At 60.8% G+C, this 22,744-nt stretch overlaps 1 protein-coding gene across 1 annotated transcript; it reads right to left on the bottom strand.

The window, feature by feature from the left end:
• Nucleotides 1-1,715: 1,715 nt before the first annotated feature.
• On the bottom strand, nucleotides 1,716-22,387 carry GNB1L (G protein subunit beta 1 like). The gene is made up of 5 exons (XM_065890487.1): nucleotides 22,263-22,387; nucleotides 21,765-21,890; nucleotides 17,704-17,866; nucleotides 11,228-11,443; nucleotides 1,716-1,967 (listed from the first exon to the last, which is right to left on the bottom strand). Exons 1-5 carry the CDS (start codon nucleotides 22,385-22,387, stop codon nucleotides 1,716-1,718), a joined length of 882 nt encoding a protein of 293 aa, XP_065746559.1.
• Between the last annotated feature and the right edge of the window lie 357 nt (nucleotides 22,388-22,744).

The raw sequence follows: 22,744 nt of genomic DNA, 5'->3' as shown, positions 1-22,744 counted from the left end.
CTAGGATGGTGCACAGCCCCCCAGTCAGGGGTGTGGGTCTGGGGGGTCCCGGCTGGATCAGCAGCACAAGTTGCAGGCAGTGTGGTGGGCACCTGGGCCTGGTCGCGGGGCAGATACCTGCTGGTCCAGGTGGCCCGGGTCAGACGTCTGCTCGCTGGATCCAGAACGCTCTGCTCTGCCCACGGGGACCAGGCCAGGCTTCAGCGGCTGCCCACTGGCTCCTCTTGCCGGGGCCCAGGGTCATCTGCCCACACCCGCAGTCCTGGACCCTTGTCCACCATGAGGCCCCGCAGCCCCAGGACCCGTCCCCACTGCCACTTCTGACCTTCGGGGAAGAGGGACCACAGAGCTCTCCAAGGATGCAGGTGGTCCTCACAGCTGCGAGGAGGCACATCTTCTGGAGCCAGAGGAGGGTGAGCTAGACTCACATGAAGCTCCCCCAACACCCTTGGTGCCCCCCTCTCAGCACCCCACGCAGTGCTGGCATTTCAACCCCACTTGTGTCCCTCGTGGTCCCTGCTTCAACCAATCAGCCAAACCTCAGAGCCCTTCAGCCCCCGAGCTGAACCTGGAGGCCAGACTCTCCAGCAGGGCCCTGTTCCAGTGGGTTCGGCATCCCGCCACCTGGATGCACACGTGTTCTCCAGATGCCTGGGAAAGCCACGCAGCCCTTCTGGAGCGCAGCCACCGCAGACCCCACCCTCTCGGGCCTGCTGGGACCCAGTCTGGTTATAAGCAAAGTGTGGAGTAGGGGGTTCCTGAGTGCCCCTTAGGGCCCCTGCCTCGGGGGAGGCCATTCAGGTCCTGCAGCCAAAGGGGGGCTGACCTCAGGTAGGGTGCGAAGGGGGCTCTCCCAGCAAAGAAGCTGATGGAACGAAGGGGTTTGTGGCCTCCAGCTTGGTCGGGCTCTGCCCACAGCCCCCATCCCAATTTTCAGGGTCCCATTCCTTCCCAATCAACAGCCCAGCCTTGAGAGGAGCTGTCCTGAGGTCTGGGCTCGGCCCCACGTGGGAGTAGCCGGCAGCTGCCCTGTGTGAGCGGCTGCAACAGTGCCCTCAGTCCCTGTCTGTCTCACTTAGGCTGCTGGGCTTTATGCCTAGAAGCCACACTGGACAGCCACCTGCCACTCTCAGCCTCACTCCACGAGGTGGCCCTTCTTTTCTCCTGCTGGTCCTGCTGGAGGCCGAGCCCTGTGCCCTCCCCGCCACCCCCATCGGGGGCCCTCTCCCTGCCGCACTCCCGTCAGGAGCCCGTCACCGGCTCAACCCTGTGATGCAGGAGCTCCTGGCCGTCTGCGGTGTGAGGAGCCCAGGACCCGGGGCCCACACTTGGCGTCCCTGCTGGACGGACCAGCCACCCTGCCCAGTGGAGGCTCTGAGGACAGACAGCTCTGGGCTCTGATCACCCGGGGAAGCAGGGGGTCACCTGGGAGAATTCGTACCTCAAGCCTGCAGGTTTGCAAACAAGTTTATTATCAGGCACCCCCGGGTCGGCCTCTTGCCTGGGTCGCTGATGCCCAGTGTCTGGCCTGGTTATGCTTTAAATGGCAGTCGTCGTGGCACAGACGCTATGCTTCACGAAAGGGAGCAGGTCCCATGCAGGAAGGAGGCCCAAATGACCGGCTCTTCCCATGACCAGTGGGGCCCGTGGCCCATGGCCTCCGACCCCTTGCACCACCTTCCCGCTATCCAAGTGTCCTGACAAGGAGCCACGAGTCACGTGCAAGGGTAGAGAGACCAGACACTGATGCGCTGATCCCCAGACCCTGTGGCCAGCAAGCCGTCGTCAGCGAAGGCCACACAGTGCACGGTGGCGCTGTGGAAGGCCAGCACGGCCAGCGGCTTCATTGTCCGCCAGTGAAACACACGGACGCGATGGTCCCAGCCCGCGGTGGCCAGAATCTTACGGTCTGGCCGAATCTTGACGTCGGCGATCCCGGGGTTGGTGAGCACGTGAGTCCCACGCACCTGTGATCAGAGCAGCAGGGAGAACCGTTAGGTGGCTTCTTAGACCTGCCTCCACGCCTCCCCCTCTACCAGGACGCCCCCGTCAGGAACAGGGAGCCAAGCGCTCCTGCCAACTTACTGCCACCTCCTGGAGCCAGCACAGGTGACCTCTGCCCTTGGCCAGACCCTCGGGTTGAGACAGGACAGGCCTCAGTGGACTGCGGCCTGGGCCCCTCCCCAAGGAAATACTGCCCCCCAGCCTCCAGGCAGCACTGCCCACTGGACGGCAGCAAGGTCAGTGGGTCCTCTCTCACGAAAACTCACCGCACCCAAAGCAGAAGGAGCAGAAGGAACGCAAACCCCACCTTCAGCAAAGCCGGGGGAAGGGCAGCCCTGCGTGGCATGCAAGGGGGAAGGCCGCCCGGGGCTGGATGTGCAGCCATTGTGGGGCCATCTGGCAGCTCTGCCCCACGTTGACAACACACACTTGGCCATCGTCGTGATGACCCAAATGGCCACGTCCTTCCGCCCATCCTGTCTTGGCCCAGCCCTGGGCACCAGGAGTCCTTGCTGCCCCGGGGTCACTGGTGTGCCCACAGCAGCTCCCCTTTCTCTGCAAATTCACCTCCTGTTGGGCCAGAGCAGCCTCAGGGAAAGTCATTCGTTTTTCAAAGACAACACAGGGAAAAGGAGGAAAGAAACTCAGCGAAAGATGGCAGCATTCCTTGGAAGCAACCAGACACTCACCAGGCACTTTTGCAAATCAGCAAAACAGAACTGCATGAAGCAATGATCTCCATAAAACAAGAACCAGGAGAGCAAACCCAGAGGAGGGAGGCTGATCCACAGGCACCGAGAGAAGCAAACACTGCAGAAGCAAGGGGAATCGGAAGAGACAGCAAAGGCAGGTGTGACCCAACCTGGGGACAGAGGCACGGCCACTGGAGAAACAGCAGATGTGGAAGGCTGCGCAGCTGCTCTGACCTTTGCCGTTTAGAAAATCTGTTCTTGCTTCTAGAAACTGAAGTCTTAGGATCCACAGAGAGCCTACAGGGTGGTCACAAGAAGATGTGCTTGATAACGTCATTGGACGCAAAGCTAATTAGTCCTTTTGTCAGGCAAAAGGATCAAGTCAACCATGAGGGCAGAATGGCCCATGGCCACGTCTGGGCCAGGTCTGGGCCAGACAGTGGGGTGACGCCTGTGAAGCTAGGAGGGGAGGCCTGAGAATTTTATATCCAGCCAAACTGTCGCTCAGGTATGAGAACAACAGATGAGCATTTGTGAACATGTAAGAACCCAGGGGATGCGTCCCATCAGCTCTTCCTGGAGAACTAGGAAATTAAGTCCAGTCTCTCAGGAGAAAACAGGGGAACGGCAGCAAGTAGCCTGGCAGAGAGTAGGGAACGTAGTCCCCTGCAGGATTAGGCCTGAGACAATACAGGGATCAAGGCTACAGAACCGGTTGTGTAACTAACAGAAATACAGGACGGCAGCAAAAGAGACGGGTGTGAAGTTCACTGATCTGCTCATCTTTGTCATCTGGGTCGAAGATACAACAGTCAGCCTCATTCTACGGAGATTATCTGACACCCACCGAGGTGCTGACAGAACAACCTCACTTCCTCTCCCCACCCAGGTGTAATCGTTTCCTAATATTTGCCCTTGTATTTCTCTGAAAAGGAATAAAAATATACTCAACAGACTTTTGACTGGATTCCAAAGTTAAAGCCAAATGTGTGTTGTGAACGTGAGAGACACCAAAAGAATGACTGGCCAAGAAACCCCGGGAGCCAGCAGACGAGAGAGCTGGGGCCCACCCTGGGGACCAGGGAGCACTCGGACAGACTGTGCCCACACTTGACAACAGAGTGTGTACAGTTCCCAACGAGAAGCCGTGAATGTCTGCTCAGCAGACAAACAGACACCCTTCATGAAGCTGGGACTACAGGAGGTGGCTGTGATGGGCAGCTGGTGCCAGACCACTCCGCGTGCTGCCAACAACCACCAACTGGACAAAAGACACTCACTGCGTGACTGTGTCCAGGCACCAACACCGGTGGGAAGGGCAGCTGACAGGGGAGCCTCCCAGAGGCCCAGCAGCTCTCTGCTGGCGGAATGTCTGGCCGCAAAGTCCAGGTGGAGCACAGCGGCCATGTGAAGCCAAGGAGGTGATCAGAGGGTGGGGCCGCTGGAACCCGTGGGGTGAGGCAGCAGCATGGAGGGGGCTGGGGGAGGGATTGCAGGCCATGTGGGTCCCACGAGTCCTTGTGAGGGCTGGGCTGTGCCCACTCAGGGCACCACACAAGGTTAGCCGGCCAGTGGCTGCTGCAGGGTTAAAGGGAACAAATACAAGAGATCAACAGTGATCTTGGACCCAGCAGCCGAGGGTGACATCTGTGTGTCCACACAAGACCAGATGAGACCCCGCGTGGCCGCGCTGCAGGGTAGGCATCACGCCCTGGTTGGGCCCACTCTGGCCAACCATGATGAAGCTGGAAACCAAGCCCCACAAGTGCGAAGGGGAGGTACAGTTTGGAAGATGAGTCCCATGCATTACAGGAGCTTGGGATGACCCTGGGCCCCACGTACTGCCTGACGGAGTGGAAGCCAAGCCCATGGTGTAGGTGAACAGCCGCAGGGCTGAGAGTGATTGCTCTGCAAAGTAAGAGAATCCAGTCTTCATCTCCATCAGTACAATGTCTGGCACAGACAAAAATTACTAGACACCCAGAGGAGTAGGAAAAAAAGCAGTTAATGGAAACCAGCCCAGAACGGCACAGGTGTGGAACATATCAGACGAAGACTTTAAAGCAATATTTAAATATGTTCCAAAAAATGAAAGAAAATGCAAATAATTACCAAAAAATTGTCTTGATGAGTGAACAGGTAGGATCTATTAGCAGAGAAATGGAAATTCAGAACCAACTCAGAACAGCCAACACTCTGTGAAGGTGAAGAGCAAAGCGGGAGGACCAACTTCACAACTTGCTGTGAAGCTACAGGAATCAAGACCATGGATGTTGGTGGAAGAGGAGACAAACGGATCAGTGAAACAGAAAAAAGAGCCCAGAAATGGATCCCCATAAACACGTGACCTTTGACACAGGAGCAAAGTAGCCTTTTCAACAAACGGTGCTGGAACAACTGGACGTCCACATGAGAAGAAACGAATCCAGACACAGACCTGCCACCTTCACAAAAATCAACTCAAAATAGACCAAAGACCTAAATGTAAATTGCAAAACTATAAAACTCCTAGATGACGACAGGAGAAAACCTAGGTGACCTTGTATTTAGATACAACACCAGAGCATAATCCATAAAGGAAACAATTGATAACCTGACTTCACTAAAATTAGAAACCTCTGCTCTGTAAAGACACTGTTGAAAGAATGAGAAGACAAGCCAAAGACTAAGAGAAAGTATCTGCAAAGACGCATCTGATAAAGGGCTGTTACCCAAAATACACAAGAACTCTTAAGAAAATGAGCAACCCAATTTAAAAATGGGCAAAAAGCCTGAACAGGCACCTCAGCACAGAAGATACACAGATGGCAACTAAGCATGTGAAAAGATGCTCCACATCGTATGTCATTAGAGAAATGCAAATGACAACAAACAGATACCACTGCACATCTGGACACATGTCATTATACATTCGTCCAAACCCATAGGATGTACATCACCAGAAGTGACCCCTGATGTGAACCAAGGGCTCTGGGTGATGATGAGGTGTCAGTGTAGTTGTATCGATTGTAACAAATGTCCCACTTGTTGCGGGGGGATGTCGATAGTGGGGGGGCTGGGGGTATATGGGAAATCTCTGTACCTTCCTCTCAATTTTGCTGTGAACCTAAAACTGCTCTAAAAATAGAGTCTTTTGTTAAAAAAAAAGGCACAGTAATAGAAAATGTAGAACTGAAAAGCTAATAACTGACGTGAAAAAATGTGTAGGACAGGCTTAACAGCAGATTGGAAATTATTATTATTATTATTTTTTGTGTGTGTGTGTGGTACATGGGCACACAGTGAGAGCACTGTTGTGGCCTCTCCCATTGTGGAGCACAGGCTCCGGACGCGCAGGCTCAGTGGCCATGGCTCATGGGCCCAGCCACTCCGTGGCACGTGGTATCCTCCTGGACCGGGGCACGAACCTGTGTCCCCTGCATCGGCAGGCAGACTCTCAACCACTGCGTCACCAGGGAAGCCGGAAATTATTATTTTTTAAAAGTCTGTAAACTAGGGGACATTATCAATGGACATTATCTGACCTGAAGAAGAGAGAAAACTGACCAGAGCCTCGAGGGCCATGGTACAATGTCACTCAGGGAGGTCACTCACTGAAAACCACAGATAAAAAGAACGTCTTGGGAGCGGCCGAGGAGAAGCCCCACGAGGTGACCAGGAGTGAGGACCAGACGCCACGAGTCCCCAGCAGACGGGGGTCACCTGAGACCACGTGTCTTCAAAGCACACGAAGGAAGTAAACCAAGTGCTCCAGAGAAAAGGCAGAGGTTGTCGCAAAGCATGAAAAAGCAGAGCCCCACTAGAGGGCCCGACAAGACGGCCAGGCAGCGCGCACGGGACAAAACAGAACCCGTGCAATGAGGTCGTGTGCGCGGCTGGCCCATGAGGGGGACGCCTGTGTGTGAAGGGAGGCTGAAGGTGAAAGATGGAAAAAAAGCTACAGAAGGAAGTAGCAGCCAGAAGACACCTGGCCTGAGGCATGTGAAGCGCTGCTGAAATGGGCTTTCAGGCAAAAATCCTTCCCAGAGATAACAAGGGTTCAACCCCCCAGGAAGATTCAAAATGCAGACCAAGAACACACAGGACCCAGGAAAGTCACCAAGATGGACCCAGCAAGAGCACCCCCCAGAGGCCGGGGCAGGCATGGCTTTCGACCCACGTGGCCCACATGAACCACACGGCTGCCTGAGGGGCAGGCGCAGCTGGGTGGCGGGCAGCAGAAATACCTCTTTCCAAGCACGGGGGCCACGGGAACCTACTGGCATTTCAGGGAGCTGCTATCACTCAGAACTGGTTCTCCAACCACAAATGGATCAAGTTAGAAGCCTAGAAATAAAAAATAACTGGGGAAAGAATCAAACATTTGGAAACATAAAAACACTCTGATCAGCTCCGCAGTCAGAGAACAAAGAAAAATCGGGCGCCCGGAAGTGAGTGTGATGAATCCCGGTCAGAGCTGCACATCGAGCCTGGAGGACTCAGGGGAGGAAGAGAAAGGTAGACGGGAAATGGAGAAAAGATGTTTAAAGAAAACAAACGTAAGCCTGGTCAGGAATGGACAGGACAGTCCTGCAGATAAAACAGGGATGCAATCACAAATAACTGAAAAAGGTCAGTGCAGCCAGCACATGGGCAGTGCCCCTGCGGCGACCCATCCAGCCCCAACACGCACGCCTGCCCTGCCTTCCTGCGGCCTCTGTCCAGTGCCCAGGCCCGTGACGTCCCGGGCCCCTTCTCCGTCCATGGCGACCAGCGGCATGCCCGCATGTCCCGCGCTCTCTGCCACTCCAGTGCTCTGGTCCAGAGGAATCCAGGCTCAGTGCTTCCTGTCTGGGCCGCACACAAGCAGCCATAACCCACTCACTGGGTGGGTGCCCAGCACAGCCCTCACCCCCACCGCCCCCTCCCTTGGAAGCTGGTGCAGCCATGCCCGCATGAGAAGGCAAAGCCCACACGTGTGCCCGCAGCAGGGGTGTGTCAGCCTGAGCCCCAACTCATGGGCAAGGACAAGGTGACTGTCACAGCCCCCAACTCTTCCTCTCCCAGGAACTCTGCCCTGGGCTTGGAGCAGTGGGTGCGCTGGAACCCACTCGGGGCCCTGCTTCAAGGTGGATTTGTTAACAATGGGGATGTTTCCCAGGGAGTAAAGGGCTCCCCAAATCTGCTGTCTGCTGTTGGAGCCGGGAGCCCAGGTGGTGGCTGGGGAGCTGCAGAGCAGCCTGAGCAGTGGTCTTTGTGTGGCTGGCTGTGAGTCGGGTGCGGAGCGGAGCACATCCATGCCAGTGTTGCCACCTGGGAGGGGCTGAGATGCCCAGGACGGCCCAGGGGAAAGGGGACAGGAGTGATGCGCCCCCACCCTCACAGCCCCTCCTGGAAGCTCAGAATCAAGGCACAAGGCCCTTTCAGTGGGGACCCGGACTGGAAGAGACCAGTCCTATCGGGGGCCAACAGCACCCGTGTGTGGTCAAGGCGGCCGGAGCCCCGCCCATGGTGTCCCGAGATGTGTGTGTGGGGGGTGGGGGTGGTGTTGTGCCCATAGCTCCTCAGCTCGGGGCCCCATGGTCTCCCTCGCACCAGCCCAAGTGTCACCAGCTGCTGACACTTTAGAGGGAAGCTCCCAGCAGGGCTGGGGAGCAGGCGGGCAGCGGCCACGCAGCGGGGAGGAGGGGACGCCTGGCCAACCAGCCGTGGGCGTGGTGGGGGGGAGTGGTCGTCTGACTCCAGCCTGGGTTGGCTGGGGTGGGGGCCTAGTTATTACTTCAGGGCCTAGAAATACCGCTGGCCGTAAATCAGCCCCTGCTTCAAGGCCGTGGACCCTGCCCCAAGTGTGGGAGGGAGGGCAGGTCTGTACACCACCTGTGTCTGACGACAGCCAAGACCCAGACCCTGGGCTCGAGGGGAGCAGAGTGAGCAGCCCCTACAGGTGGGTGAGCGTCCAACATCCTAGAGAGGGTGGCCGAAGGCTCCAGTTACCGCCGCGGCCTCTGGCCAAGCCCGTCTCGGACCAGGACCCTCCAGGAAGGATCCTGGCCACCAGTGGCTCTCGCAGCACATGACCTCAGGTGCCAGGAATGCGCGCGCAGCACGGCCCCATCTGGTTCCCATTACCCTCACTCCACGCAGGAGCCCCATCTGCGCCTCTGGAGCGCCCGCCCGCCCACCCGCCCAGGGAGATTGATTTGGGCTCATTAGAGCTGCTGCCGCGAGGTAAGGCACATCTTTGCCCATGTGGCTCCACGGCCAGCGCCTCAGGGCCAGTTGCGGCACCGAGGGCCCAGAGAGAGGTGCCTGCGGACACCGCAACGCTGAGGCCCTCGAGGCCCTGACACCTCCTCCTTGAGGCCTGCGTTCCAGGACCTGAAGGTGTCTGGGCCTCTGGGGACATGGATGTCTCCAGCGAGGCCGCAGCGGGCAGTCGGAGGGAGGAGCGGCGCCTCCTGGGATGCACGCTGAGAGAGGCCCTGGCCGCGGCATGGCCTCCACCAACCTCCCGGCTGGCCTGGCCTCCCTATGCTCTGACTTTCCGATTCATATGCACAGTGAACCTCCAGCTCTGAGCTGGAACATGCCCCATAAATTTAAGTCTGAAGTTCCTGCAGCTGTTTCTCCAACAGGCCAGGGGAGACCAGGCCAACCTGGGCCAGGACGGCAGGAGGGGCCTCTTCCCAGGGTCCTGGGGGCAGGGGCCTGGGGGCACTGCAGTCAGTGGGGCCCTCAGGAGAGCCACCTGGGTCTCTAGGCATTTGCAAAGTTGGGCTGAAGTTGAAGCCACAGCAGGACAGAGCACTGGACCTCATGGGGGTGGGGGTCGCTGCCTGGTTCCCACCAGGCAGGAGCAGAGGAGAGTGTGGGGGGAACCCCGATGCCCACCTGGCCAGGCTCTGTGTCCTTGACGGCTCAGAACATGAAGACCCAGCACCACGTGGCTCCGCCCCATTTCTAAAGATGAGCACCATGGTGACTTCCACTCCCACCACCCACATCCAGGACTTCAAGGCCTTGGAGATGCTTCCTCTGGGATGGAGGCTGGAGAAGCTCCACCCCCACAACCGGCCCCAGCCCTGTAGGGAGGCCTGTTTGACCTCATCCTGCAGGGCCTCTGTAGACTCCCTGGGACACAGGACAGGAAGACGGACGGGTAGCTGCTTTACTGCAAGTCAGGCGAGCGTGGCACAGGCTGGTCTGCAGTGGTGGGGCGGGCGTAGGGGGCAGGGGGTGATGTCAAGGAAGTTGGAACACCTGCCTTGTCCTCGTGTCACATGACTCCTCCCTCCCTCTCCCTCCCCCCTCCCCGGGACTCCACAGGGCTGCTCCCCGCTCAGGACCCTTCCCAGACCCTGGAGCCATGGCCACTCGCTCTGGTTCTAGCTTGGTCCTCCCATGGACTGTGTTTTTTAGGAAGCTAGAGCAGTCCCTCCAGCTGCCACACAGAAGGTCTCCCTGCTGAGTCCGCCCTCGGCCCCTAGCTCCTGCCCAAGACCCCTCACCCACCCCTGATAGCCCTGCCCCTCGCTATCCTGCACCCAGGGCATGGCAATGCCCGCTGGGCATGGCAGTCTCTCCCGATTTTCACCCATGCCTGCCCTCTCCCACCCACCCAAGTGCACAGAGCCTCTTCCCTGGCTGTGGGGGCCCTGGGCTGCTGGGCAAGGCCTCCCATCTGGGGAGGGCCCGAGAGATGCCCTCTTCCTGCAGCCTCCTGTCTGCAGGGAAGCCTGGACCACACAGCCCCTGTAGAGGGCACAGCCACAGGCCCTGTCCTCCAGAGCTCCAGGAGGTGGGATACACAGCTCCCCACTGGGGCCCCACTCCCCCACCAGACCTGGGCTCGCAGAGCCAGCCGTGGTCAGGTCTCAGCCTTCTGAGGCTTCCTGGCTAATGGGGGCACCCCCGCCCAGAAGCCAGTGTGCACTCAGGCCACCCTCAGGGGGCTGACAGGCAGAGGGCACACCCAGCACCTCACTCCCCAGGACCTCACCCGTCTGAGGCCTGGCCAGGAGGCTCCCCTCCCGACCAACTCCATCCCCCCCTCCCAACAGGGCTGAGCACTGGGCACCCAGATGTGGCCCTGAAGGGCCCCCCAGCCACGTGGGATGGGAAGCCACTGAGCCGTTACGGCCCTCCCACTGCCCCCGGGCAGCTTGCAGACAGCCACAGGGGCCTCACTAAGGGATTTCTCCATGCAGGGTTTGGGTTTTTTTCTTTTTCTTTTTGATTGATCAGTTCCTTACTGACCAAATTCCTCTGAGTTTTGCAAACGGGCTTGCACAGTCCTGGATTCTACATGCCCTTCCTCTAGATGGACGAGACGTGACCGCTATTAGCCAAGGTCTGAGAGAAACCCAAACCCTGTGAATGGCTCACGAGCGCCAGCCCCTCTACTGCCGCCTGCCAGGCCCGCCCGCACCGGGTCCGATGATTAATTAACTGCGGACCTGCCACAAGTCCTCTTCATGCCTAAATATTGTTCCAGCCCATCAGACTGTTGGTGCAGAGCAGGATAAATGACACCTCGGGCCTGGCCCACTGACCTGCAGGGCCTGCTGCTCATCCAGGCTCCAGACGGCCAGCGCCTTCTCCGCAGAGCCTGAGACGCCCCTGGCCTCCTGGGAGTCGAAGTCCAGACCCATGACGGGCTCCGTGTGGCAGGAGACGCGGCTGCACACTTTCCGTGAGGAGACGTCCCACAGGGCCACTGAGCCGTCCTCGTAGCCAGCCAGGAGGAGAGGGCGGGGACTGGAGTCAGCCTGCGGGGACAGCTCGCTGTCAGCTGGGGGATGCTCAGGGGTCCCGGGCCTTCTGGAGGAGAAGGAGCTTGAGATAGGCCGCCTTCCCCACTGAGCCCTGGGGGGTCTGCACACCCCCAGGGGGCCGACACCCAGACTGGGGCCAGTGCGGGCTGGATGGGGTGCCTGCCGTCGGGGTCTGGGACACTGGCTGGTCCTCCCACTCCTTCCCACCGGCCAAGACGTGCGGCCACCCCTGGGCGGGGCTGGCCACCTGTCTAGAACTGCTGGCCAAAGAAAATCTCGAGCTCTGTCTCAATGAAAAATGAACCTTCTGTACTTTGTCAACGTCGCCGCGGAAGCCCCCCAACCGTCAAGGCTGCAGAGTCAGCGCCTTGCCGGCCGAGCCGCGTGATGGATGAGGGCGCGGGTCAGAGGGCTGCGCAGCCGCCTGCAGGGGAGCATGGGGACCCTGGGTCGGCCTGGCAGCGACAGAGAGCAGCCGCCCCGTGCTTGGTGCCCAGTCCCGGGACCGCCGCCAGGACCCGGCACCTTTGCTCTCCACTGAGCTCCCAGGGCTCAGAAACGACCAAGCGCCCCCTGCCAGCGGAGAATTTCCCGAGGCCAGGAGCTCAGCCGGCGGCCCTCAAACCCTGGATGGCCAGAGGTGAGCACAGGGCCTGGGGGCCGCCAGCAAGGCTGCCTCCAGGGTCGCCTGCAGCTCCAATGGGGGCCCGCTGCTGGCAGGCAAGGCTGGTGCTGAGCTGCGTGCCTAGGCGTGGCCGACAGCACCCGGGCGGGCCCTCCTGGCCCACCTGCTGGAGCTTGCTGCCCACCCAGAGGGGCTCCATGCCCAGGTGTTGCACACCGTGAGTGTCTAACATGAGTGGACGCTACCTACGTCCTGAACCCCAGGAAGCTGAGCTCGCCATGCTTGGTGTGAGGGGTACGTCTCAGGGCCCCGCAGGGTGAGGGGAGCCAGGGGAGCCCCGTGCAGACCAGCTTTGGGATCTGGAGGATGCCTCCCACAAGCCCTTTTTTCTGATGATAACATGTGCTCCCAAAGACAAGCAGGAAGGAGGAGTCCAAGAAAGCAGCTGTGAGGAACTTGCCGGGGCCCCTTGGGTCCATCCCCCTTGGGGCACTGCTGTGTCCTCCCACCAGCTTCCCACCGCACTGCCTGGCCCAGCCTGCTCCCCAGCCCCCACCCCGCATGTTCCTCCTGCATCCAGGGCTCCCCCACTGCCTATGGTCTGGGAGCTCTGAGTGCCTAGGCTGGAGTGGGGGCTGCACACCACTGAGCCCCCTGTGCAGGCACACAGGGCAGCCAGGGCAGGAGCCAGACCAGCCACAGGGCCCCGTGCCAGGCTCTGTTCCTGCACTGAGGCCCCTCCACCTTCTCTCCTGGCACACAGGGTCCCTGCGGCCCCCCAGAATAGACCCTGCAGGCGGGTCAGGGCTCTGGGGCCTCAGTCCTCTGGCGACCACGCCCTTGGTGCCAGGCTGACTTCTGCTCGCTCTGCGTTCCTGTCCCCACCCCGGGTGTGCCAGCCCGAGGCGCCCCCCAGCATCTCGAGGTTCCCCGGGGAGCCCTTAGCTGGGGGCGTGGGGGGGACACTGGAGGACCTGCTCTGAGGGTTGGTGTGGACAATCTCTGACCTCCTACATGACAATCATCCTAAAAACACAGGCCATCCACTCTCAGGAGCAAAACAAGAAATCTCTGAATGTTTCAGAAAGGAATCCCACATTGGGCCACTCTGCCACACTCAGATCAATAAGCTATAACCTGGACCTCCAGGCTTGGCGAGGAATAAAGGGACATTTCAAATCAGCATAGACTTTTCTTAACAGGATGCTTTGCGCTGGATCGGTATCAACTAACACAACTCGATTTGTCCTTCTGTCAACCACGTCAATTACCTTGACAAGTTTGTACATCCCATTTCTGCAAATTTTTCTGATGGAATTCTTACACGATTAGGCAATGACAGCATCTCCAGGGAGGGAGGGTGAGCGGATGCAGCCCCGTCCCACCCGGGGCCTGTGAGCACCAGGCCACCTCCACAGCCTCCGCTGCCCCTCCAGGCGCCCCCCCACCCTGCCTGCTGGCACCAGCAGTTTTGCCATCCAGGTGAGTTTCAGAGCCCCCACTTCCTCACGCCCCTCCCCCATGGGCTTCTCTCAGTTCACAGATGGCAGGGACACCAACTGCAAGACAGGGCAGGGCCCTGGAGGGACAAGAGCTGGGTCCAGGGACCCTGCGGGCACACAGACACCTCCAAACCATGCGAGCCTGGCCGGGTTCGTATGGAGAGTCACAGCAGGGGCAGGAACGGCCTCCCCCTGGTCCCAAGCAGCCCGGGGCAGCTCTGAGGAGGCACAGGTGAGCTGCTCGGAGCTGAAAAACAGGCCGTAGGCAGCGGTCTGGGACAGCCCTGGTCAGGGACCTGCTCCCCATGGCTTCTGCAGCTGTAAAGACGTTGCCGAGACTCTTTCCACATGAATGCACCGGACCATCTGCTCTGCTGCCCCCAGGAGTAGATGCCCATTTTGAGCTGGTGCTGACCACTGGGGGTGGAAAGCTGCCCCTCTGGTCAGGAGGGTCCCTCCCAGGCCTCGCGCTCAGCCCCAGAGCCAGAACCCATCCTGCAGGGACTCAGGCCTGTGACTCCGCTGCCCCCCGGCTTCTGCCGCAGCCCCAGGAGATGCCTCTAGACCCTCTCTAATCAGAAAGAACAGCCAAGAAAAAAGGAAATGGCGCGGATCAGAAATTCCAAGTGTGGCCGCAGGGAAAGCCAGCACATTAAGCCCACTCCAGCCTCAACAAGGCAAAGAAGTAACAAAAATTAATCCTGACGATGCAGGGGCCGTGCAGGCTTGCAGGGTTAGTCAGCACCCCCTCCCGGCCCCACGCCAGGCCGCGCCGGTGAGCAGACCAGAGGGGAGCATATGGCTCCCCCAGGAGGGGGTCGCTGTCTCCCACACCGCCCTGCAAAGTCGAGGACGAGCCCAGCATCCCCAAAGGGTCTGTAGGCGTCCTCGCAGGAGGAGGGCTGGTGGGCTGGGGACACCAAGGCTGAGGAGGACGCTGTGCACATGCCTCCCGGGGGCCAGTGCCCGTAGGTGATGAGGAACCAAGTCCCTAATGGGCATGATTCACACCTGGCGGGCGTGGCCGGCAGGTGTGGTCGGTGGGCGTGGCTGGCGGGCGCTGGGCCTTACCTGCCAGAGCTGCAGGCACATGGGCATGCCCAGCCTGGCCTGTGCCTCGGGCTTCAGGGAGCACACTGACGTCTTGGACGGCATCTCCAGAATCTGAACCTGACAGTAAGAAAACAAGCTGAGCTGGGCCAGAGCCAAGTCAAGTCTGCTGCACAAACAGGAGACTCTTGAGGCCTCAGCCCGGCCACTGTGGGCCTGTCTGCGCCTTCGGGAACCCAGGCAGTGCCTCCCGCATTGACCCACGGGCTCCTGGGCTCGGGGACTGCCGGGCTGTGTGGAATGCACGCGTCACTCATGAGTGACTGGCAGGTCCCTCGAGCGGTGTCACTGCCCCGCAGCCACCTCAGGCCTCCTCTGCATTGACCTCTTGGCCAAGCAGGCGGCCTGGCCCACAGCGCTGGCTCAGCTCACTCGGCCTCCCGCCCTCCTCCTGGCACTCCTTCCCTGTCGGGCCCCACACGTGGATGACCCTGAGCCCTCCAGGACTGTCGCATGGCACCCAGACCTGCACACCTGGGGCCCCAGCGCCTGCTCCTCCACCGTGTGCAGCCTGTGCTCAGTGTCGCCTGACGCTGACACAGCCCCTCCTGCGCCTGGCTGGGTGACAGGTACCCACCTGGTGGCTCCGGCCACCCTCCTGGGGACGCTCCACCAACAACAGTGTGTGCCCCGCAGAGCTGCAGGGCACCCCTCGTCGACACGGGGCAGCCCCAGGCTTGCAGATGAGGAGTCTGAGGTCCACACGTGATGGGGCATCGAGGGGACAGAACCTACACCTGCTGGTCCACTTCTGACACCTGGGGCACAGAACCCCCAGGAGGAAACCCCAGGGTGAACTCAAGGTGTAAATACACAGTGTAGGGTGGGTGTAGCCCTGCTGCTGCTCTCACTAACGCACGTGCACATGCGTGTACACACACGCCCACACACATGCACACACAGCCCCCTCCGCCCGTATCACGTTGCCTGCAGGGCCAGCATCTACCCCAGACACCTCGTTCTCACTGCCCCAAAGAGACGGAAAAGGACCTAAGTGACGTGAGCGTCATCCCGCCATGAATTAGAGGCTGCTAAAAGGAGTTCCTGTAGCACCCACGAAGCTCAGGGGAAGCTCCAGCAAAATGAAGGAGGTCCAGGAGGACGCGGTGGCATGGAGTGTGGCCCAGAAGTGACCGAGCAAACCAAAGAGGAGGGGGCCCTCGGAGCCCTTCTGTCCTCCAAGGTCAGTGGGAGGGAGGCAGGGGTGGGGACTGGCTGGGCCTCAGGCACCCAAGCCCGTCCTGGCCAAGGCGGGGGACCTAGAAGGTCAAGGAACATGGTGCTGGGGGCTGGATGCCTGCCTTCCTATTTCTGCTCCAACGCCAGCTTCCTAAAATGTCACTACGTCAGGAGGACAAGCTGCTGGGCGATGGGGGAGGAGGGTTCAGGGTCAGAGAGGGATGCCCCCACCCCTGATCTGGGGGCTCAGAAAGACCCCGCTGGTGGCAGTGAGGAGAGGCGCGAGGGCGGGGGGATCGGGCAGCGGCAAGTGGCCCAGAGTGAGGGCGACACCAGGGCAGCCCAGGCCTGGGCTAGGCGCCATGAGAGGGGGCGCAGTGCTGGCATCCAGAACAAGTGCCCCTTGGTCCTTGTGGTCCCAGGAGGGGCTCCGCACTCTGCCGGGGCCTCCCTCACACCGGGATGCTTCCACCTGGCATTCAAGGGCAAGTTTTGTTTCCAGAAGGAAAAACGTTTGGTGCGGGCAAGTGCGGCCACCCAGATGGCTGGGCCTGGCTCTGTCTGGGCACAGGCCAGTGGCACTGATTCCAGGTGGGAACATGGAAAACAGCCCTTTTCCCAGGATATGCAAGGTTCCCAGACCTGTGGCTCCTGGGCCGGGCGGTGGTGGTGTACCAGAAGCTGGGGAGCTGGAGAGAAGCAGAGGGGACGAGCAGTCTCGGGCCAGGCTGGCGGGGGAAGCAGAAGGCAACCTCAGCGGAAGTGTGGTCCGGCCCCCACCACTGAGGAGGCTCGGCGCCACCCGGCTGCTGCCACCAGGAGAAAGCAGAGCTCTCTCTTTTCACATTAATAAAACTTTTAACAGGTTTTTGGCAAACTGGCAAGAAAATCGCATGTAGCTCCTAATTGGTGACTTAAACGCCATCATGAACAAATAGATGCCTGTTCCTGCCTCATTATTTATGAGCTGAATCTGCTTTAAGACTCACGACTCCTCTTGGGTGGGGGCCAAACTTCCCGGGTGCAAGGCTTGCGTCCCTGCCCAGCCCCGCCCGCCGCACAGGCCCACAGGGCAGCAGGGGACATGGGGAGGACGGGCCGTGGGCGGTAGGCAGGGGCCTCCCTCCCCCTGCACATGTACCCCAGGCCCCCACCCACCAGGCCGTCCCGCTGCACTTGGGGCTCCTTCCCCCACTGCCTCCAGCACCCCCATCCCCCTGCCCTCGGCGCTCCCCGCCGGCACCCCGTCCTGGGCTCTGCTTCCCCTGGGGATTCTGCCTCTTCTGTCCCTGGGGTGTAAACACCACTGTCCAGACTGACCAGTCCCTGCCACAGATCACTGCTGGACACTCAGCCTGAACTCCATCTGACAGTGACCTTGGGGCTCCATCCCACCCACTGCTCCCAGGAGCCCTGTCCTCTGACGGGCCCCGCTCATCTGTGACTGCGATTGCCACCCTGGTGTCAGCCCTTACACCCTGCGTCTCAGCCCTGCCCAAGACCTCTCACGCCAGTGCCCAGTTCTGACCCCAAAAGGCTGCCCTCCCCTGCTGTCCTGACTCTGAGGCCTACCTCGACCTCATGGGGTCTGCCTGGGGCTTCCCTCCATGCCTGCCTGCTCCCAAGGCCCCTGACAGCCTCGGGCCCTGACCTTGTCCATCCCGTGCTGCTCCTGGCTGGGTGCCAGGGCCTCCCAGAGACCTTGGCCCACTTCGGGCCCCTTTCCCGACCCCTAGCGCCAGGGCCACCTCAAGTGACCAGGCCAAGGCTGGCCTGAGGAGCCGCTCGGGGCACAGCATTCCTGCAGCCAGGGGCCAAGGGTGAATGGGCTCACTCACCTCATCGATGCCTCTCCCCGGCACAGCCAGCATCCAGCGCTGCAGGCCCGCAGCCAGCACAGAGCCCCTGCAGAAGCCCACGCTCTCCAAGAGCACGGAGTCCACGACGGTATTCCTGCCCTCCGCCAGGTCCCACACGCACAGCTTCAGGTCGCGGCCCTGGCTGCCAAAATAAGAGGAGACGGGCCGTGACCCTCCCAGGTGAGGACAAATGTCAGTGTGTTGTGGGTAGAATGAAATTCTAACCCAAGAATAAAAGAAATCTCCATGAGCCCAGACCCATGAGTGAACACATATATACACAGGGAGGAGAATTCCCATTAAACAGAAGAGTTCCAGTGAAAGTAGAATGCTATAAAAGGAGGAGGAGAAACCCTCCCCGTGAGATCAGCCCAGGCACAGCTGTGGGGGCAGAGCCCCTGGGCGGACGCTGAGGACGGAGGGACGGGGTATCTGCAGCCCTGAGGTTCACTGTCCACTGTGTGGCTCTAACACTCACCAGAAATGCTCCTCGCTGGGCCTCAGGACTCATTTCCTAGGAGCCTAGGAGGCAGAGGGAACGGTCCCTGCCGGTGGGACACCGTGGACACACTCCCCAGGTGGATGAGCCCCACAGGTGTCCCAGACCCCCGACAAGGGGACGAGAAGGGTTTCCTCCCAAAAGCCCACCTCCCCAGTCTGACCCCAAGAAACCCCGGAGCTGAGCCGATGTGAGGGTCACCCCACAGAACCGCCCTCCCATCCTCCTCCCAAGGGGTGAGGTCCAGACAAACAAGGGAAGAAGCAGCAGCATAGGCCCGTGGGGACGAAGGGGACAGGACAGTGGGCCAGTCCTGGAGCTGTGGAAGGGGACAGGAGGGCACACAGGGCCCGGAATCTACCTGCACCGTTGGGAGACCTCGGTGCTGCGTGGATGGATGCCCCCCAGGTAGACCCAGGGCACCCGATCCTGATCCAGACCCCAGCTCTGTCTGGAGAACCGCTGGTGTTGGCAGGATGTGCCTGGACCCTGGGGAGCAGGAGTCATTCGGCCTGAAGCGGCAGCGACGCAGGAGAGAGAGAACGTGAGGCCTCTCGACACCGTGTCTGAGTGGAGCTCAGGAGAGAAGCAGCAGTGGGAACCGTGCTCTCACACAGAGGCGCCGGCGCCGGCCAAGGGCGCCCACACAGGGAGGGAGGGCTGTCCTGTATCTAAGGAACCCCCAGAACAGTGGCTCCCTGCCTCCTTCGCCTGGACCCCTAACTGCTAACGCTGTACACGCGCCCAGCTGCGCCGCCACCTCCACGCTTTCCCCCACAGCGAGGGACCCTGGCACAGCCCATGTGGGTCAGTGCCGGTCATGGAGAGGCGAGCTCGGGGTCCCGGGACAAACACTGGGCTGGTCAGCGCTCACCAGGCCCTTGGACTGGACGGGCCACGCCTTTCCCTGTCCCTTGTGTGTGTGCGTGTCATCCCCAGGGTGACACTTCCATGTTTGGGGAGGACAGCAAGGGGATGACACTGCACACAAGGCCGACTGCCCACCCTGATCACCTGGACAGAGGCGCCCGCCAGGTGTGTTCACTCAAAGCCCCTCCCCCTGCCGTGGGCACTTCTGGGAAAGACACTGTGACATCCGCCACCCTGGCCTCAGATGAGCCAGCGCCTCCACCCACTGTGGTGCTGCCCGCCAGCCCTGCAGACGGTCATCTTCCACGTCCACAAGGCACACCCACCAGACAGCGGGCTCTTGCCTCTTCTCTCCCCTCCTCCCATCAGTCTGGACTCACACATTCCTGTGTTACTGATGGGTCATCACCCAGAGTTCTCATTGATTTTTGTGCCCTAACCATCCCAGACTGGCCAGTGGGAGCCCCTTCAAGGACACTGGTGGCCTCTGAGCAGCCCCACCGCTGGATCCGGGGGCCCCCAGCACCGGGAGGCCCGGTGGGAGTCTTCTCAAGCCTCATCCACAACAGCTCCAAGTGGACAACCCAGATCTCCACTGACACAGAAAGGTGAGGAATCTGGGTACACACGTCCAGAGGAATAAGACAGAAAGGCCCACACAACACACTGCAGCCGTGCACACCCTGGCGGGTCTCGCAGACACAGAATCAGACACAAAGGAAGCTGCTCCATATCGCTCCATTTAGGTTAAAAGAAAAAAAAAACATAAAATGAGTCTATGCTTTTTGGAGATGCATATTCAGATGGTAAAGCGAGAATGAGGTGGAGGGGCTGCCTCCTGAGGATGAGGACAGGCCACTGGGCGGGCGTGGGGCGGGCAGTGGCTGCCCAGGTGTCCACCCATGACAAGATGGTCTGAAACTCGTCTTATTCACCTTCCTGTAAGTACATCACGCCTCCCAATAAAGGAAGAAGGAAACAAGCCCACCCAGGCAGCTGTAGAGGCACAGGTGCATCCTCAGGGGTACAGGTGTGGCTGGGGTGTCTGCAGAGCCCTGGCTCCCAGCTTTGTCCTCCGGCCCCTTGACATGAAAGGGCACCTTCCCCCTCAAGGGCCACTTTGGAGGCTTGACTTCCAAACACAGCTGGGCCCCGGCCTCTAGTGCAGCATCCAAGCACCTGCGTGGTCTGCGCCTGCCTAGGCGGGGGGGCCCCCACAGTGCCATCCGTCATGCACATGCGCAGGGTGCCCCTGGAGTTGCCACCCCGCACAGCACCAGCCAGCTCTCCAAGGGGTGGAACTCCCGGCTTGAGACTCCCCAAGGCCAGCCCAAGGTGCGCAGAGGAGCATGAGGTCCAGAAGGGCTTACACCTCGGCTCAAACCTCAGGAGGAAGTTTCCAGCAGCTTTGTGGGGTCTTCAGACACAGCATCCACTCTAATCATCAGGGAAAGAGCAAAGCCACGTGAGGGCTCTGCAGTGAGGGGTGCGTCTGGGCAACTGGGCAGGGAAGGAGCGAGGGTCTGAGATGGATGGACAAGCACACACGCCCAGGGTACGGCCTCCAGGACTCCTGGGGCCTCAGCCACCTGCAGGGAGTGGGAGCGGCTTCAGTCCCACACAAAAGTGCTTTGAAGCCACTGGGGGCCCAAGAGGGCTTGTTTAATGGGGACTGGGCTCCACGGTGCCCAGGGGTCCAAGCTCCAAGTCTGGAGCAGGAGAGCAGAACCATCTGGGAGTTCTGGGGCAGAGGGCACCGGGGAAAGACCTCTTTGACTTGGCAGATTTCTGACGGGGGTGGGAGAGCTGGGACCCCTGTACAGGGGCAGATGTCAGGGCCGCCCCAGATAGCAGTCGCTCTGGCTGCCAGGTGGCCCCCGCTCCCTCCTGTCCGTGCCCTTCCCTCACCATCCCCCTCTCCAGGGGAAGGAGGGAAGCCCCCTGACTTGTTCCCTCACCCACCAGCGCCCTCTTGCTGCCTCCTGGCCCACCTCCCACCTGGGGTCCCAGCCCGTCACCTCCGCAGGACCCTCCCTCACTGCTACCCAGCCCCCAGACTCCCCAGTCCCGGCCCACCATGGCGTCAACACATGCAACCTCCTCTGCCAGGGGGCCACACCCCTCGCTCTGCCATCTCCCACCCACCCACACTGGCAGCCCAGAGTTCCACGGCCCTGGCACCTGCACGGCATCCCAGTCCCCCCTGGGGCAGCCGCACTGGGCAGGGAGTGGGACCCCATCAGCCTGGGTGAGCTTTAGGTTCAGCTCTGTGCCACCCTGGCGACCAGTCCTCCCTGCCTCGCAGGAAGGTGGCTCCATGGCCAGGGAGAAGGCTGCGCTGCAGAGCGGCTATGAGGACACCAGGGCCCGTGATTTGCAGGAGGGAAGTGGAGGCTCCTCCAAGTACTGGCCCCCAGCCCTCGCCCTGGGGGCCCCAGCAGGCCAGGGTGGGCTCGGACAGAGCCGTCCTAAGCGTCCATCGGGCTCTTCTCAATGGGCACCCGCCCGGAAGGCCCACACACCCGGGCTGCGCTGCCCTCGACAAGTCACCCGGTTCTGCCATTGTTGGGGCCGTCCTGGCAGCTGGGGGAGGCCTTCAGGGCCTCCCCTAGGAAGCTCACGGAACCCCCCCCCGAAGGCCACAACCTGGCTCACTGCCACCAAGACTCACCTGAGGAGCTGGGGCCCCTGGGGCAGTGTCTGCAGCCAGGTCACACACTGGCCCCCATGGCCATCCAGGGTGGCAACCACCCTCCGTGTCTGCAGGCTCCAGATGTGCACCAGCCCACGAAGGGACCTGTTCAGAGAAGCTCCAGTCAGGCTCGGGCATGGGGGGGAGCGGGCTGGACACCACGCAGCCGGTGGGTCAGGAGCTCCAGCCAGCAGCTCCCAGCTCAGGGGACAGCTCTGAACACATAACCAGGGGACACGTGCTCCTCTTACAGGGAGGGTGGCAGGGCCCTGGGCAGCCTCTTCTCTGGAGAGGCGGGGAGGCCGCCACTGACAGTGCCAGCTGCCTGGCGCCTCTAACGGAGACCATGTCCCTGCGTCCTCCACGGGGGAGGCCCGAGGGGACAGCGCGTCGAGGGCTCTGAAAGGGCGAGTGCCCGAGTGATGGGCAGCCTAAGCCCCTTACCCCCCGACTTCACCCTGGGCCGGGGGTACTCACCCTGAGAGGAGCAGCGGGCGCCCCTCCCCCTGGGCTCCTTCGCAGAAATGCAGTGTGTGCACCGCCGACTGGGCGCCTCGGAGGACAAACTGGGGGTCTGGTGGTGGGAGCGGTGGGGTTGCCATGCTTGCCACCTGGGGACCGAGGAAGGGCGTGAATGACTCACCTGTCCTCCTTCGGGAAGGCACAGGAGCATCCCTGGATGCTGCCCACCCCTGCACCCTACGTCCCAACAGGTACTGTCCCCAGGCAAGGGCAGCAGTGCCCACACCCCCCACCAACTTGGGCAGGGTCCTCCTTGTCCCAGCTGTCCACACACTGGGAGCACTCGTCCTGCCCTCTGCCCAGGCCTCGCTCCAGCTTCTCCCTCAGGGGGCCCTCCCCAACGAGCCCTCCCAGCCAAGTCAGAGGTGTATGGGGTCCACGGTCTTCGTCACATGGGCTGCAAACACGGCCCGCCGGGTCCTGGTCCTGCTCATCAC

Source organism: Phocoena phocoena, chromosome 13 (genome assembly GCF_963924675.1).
Source record: "Phocoena phocoena chromosome 13, mPhoPho1.1, whole genome shotgun sequence".
Lineage (NCBI taxonomy): Eukaryota > Metazoa > Chordata > Mammalia > Artiodactyla > Phocoenidae > Phocoena > Phocoena phocoena.
Note: the sequence above shows the minus strand (reverse complement) of the source record. Positions and strands in the feature narration are given on the sequence as shown.

Coding starts and splice junctions, on each gene's coding strand:
- GNB1L (XM_065890487.1), bottom strand. CDS start 22,387: ATGGCAACCCCACCGCTCCCACCACCAGACCCCCAGTTTGTCCTCCGA. Junction 21,891..22,262: donor CGCCCGCTGCTCCTCTCAGG/GTGAGTACCCCC, acceptor TTCTCTGAACAG/GTCCCTTCGTGGGCTGGTGC. Junction 11,444..17,703: donor CGGGGAGAGGCATCGATGAG/GTGAGTGAGCCC, acceptor CTGTCCCCGCAG/GCTGACTCCAGTCCCCGCCC.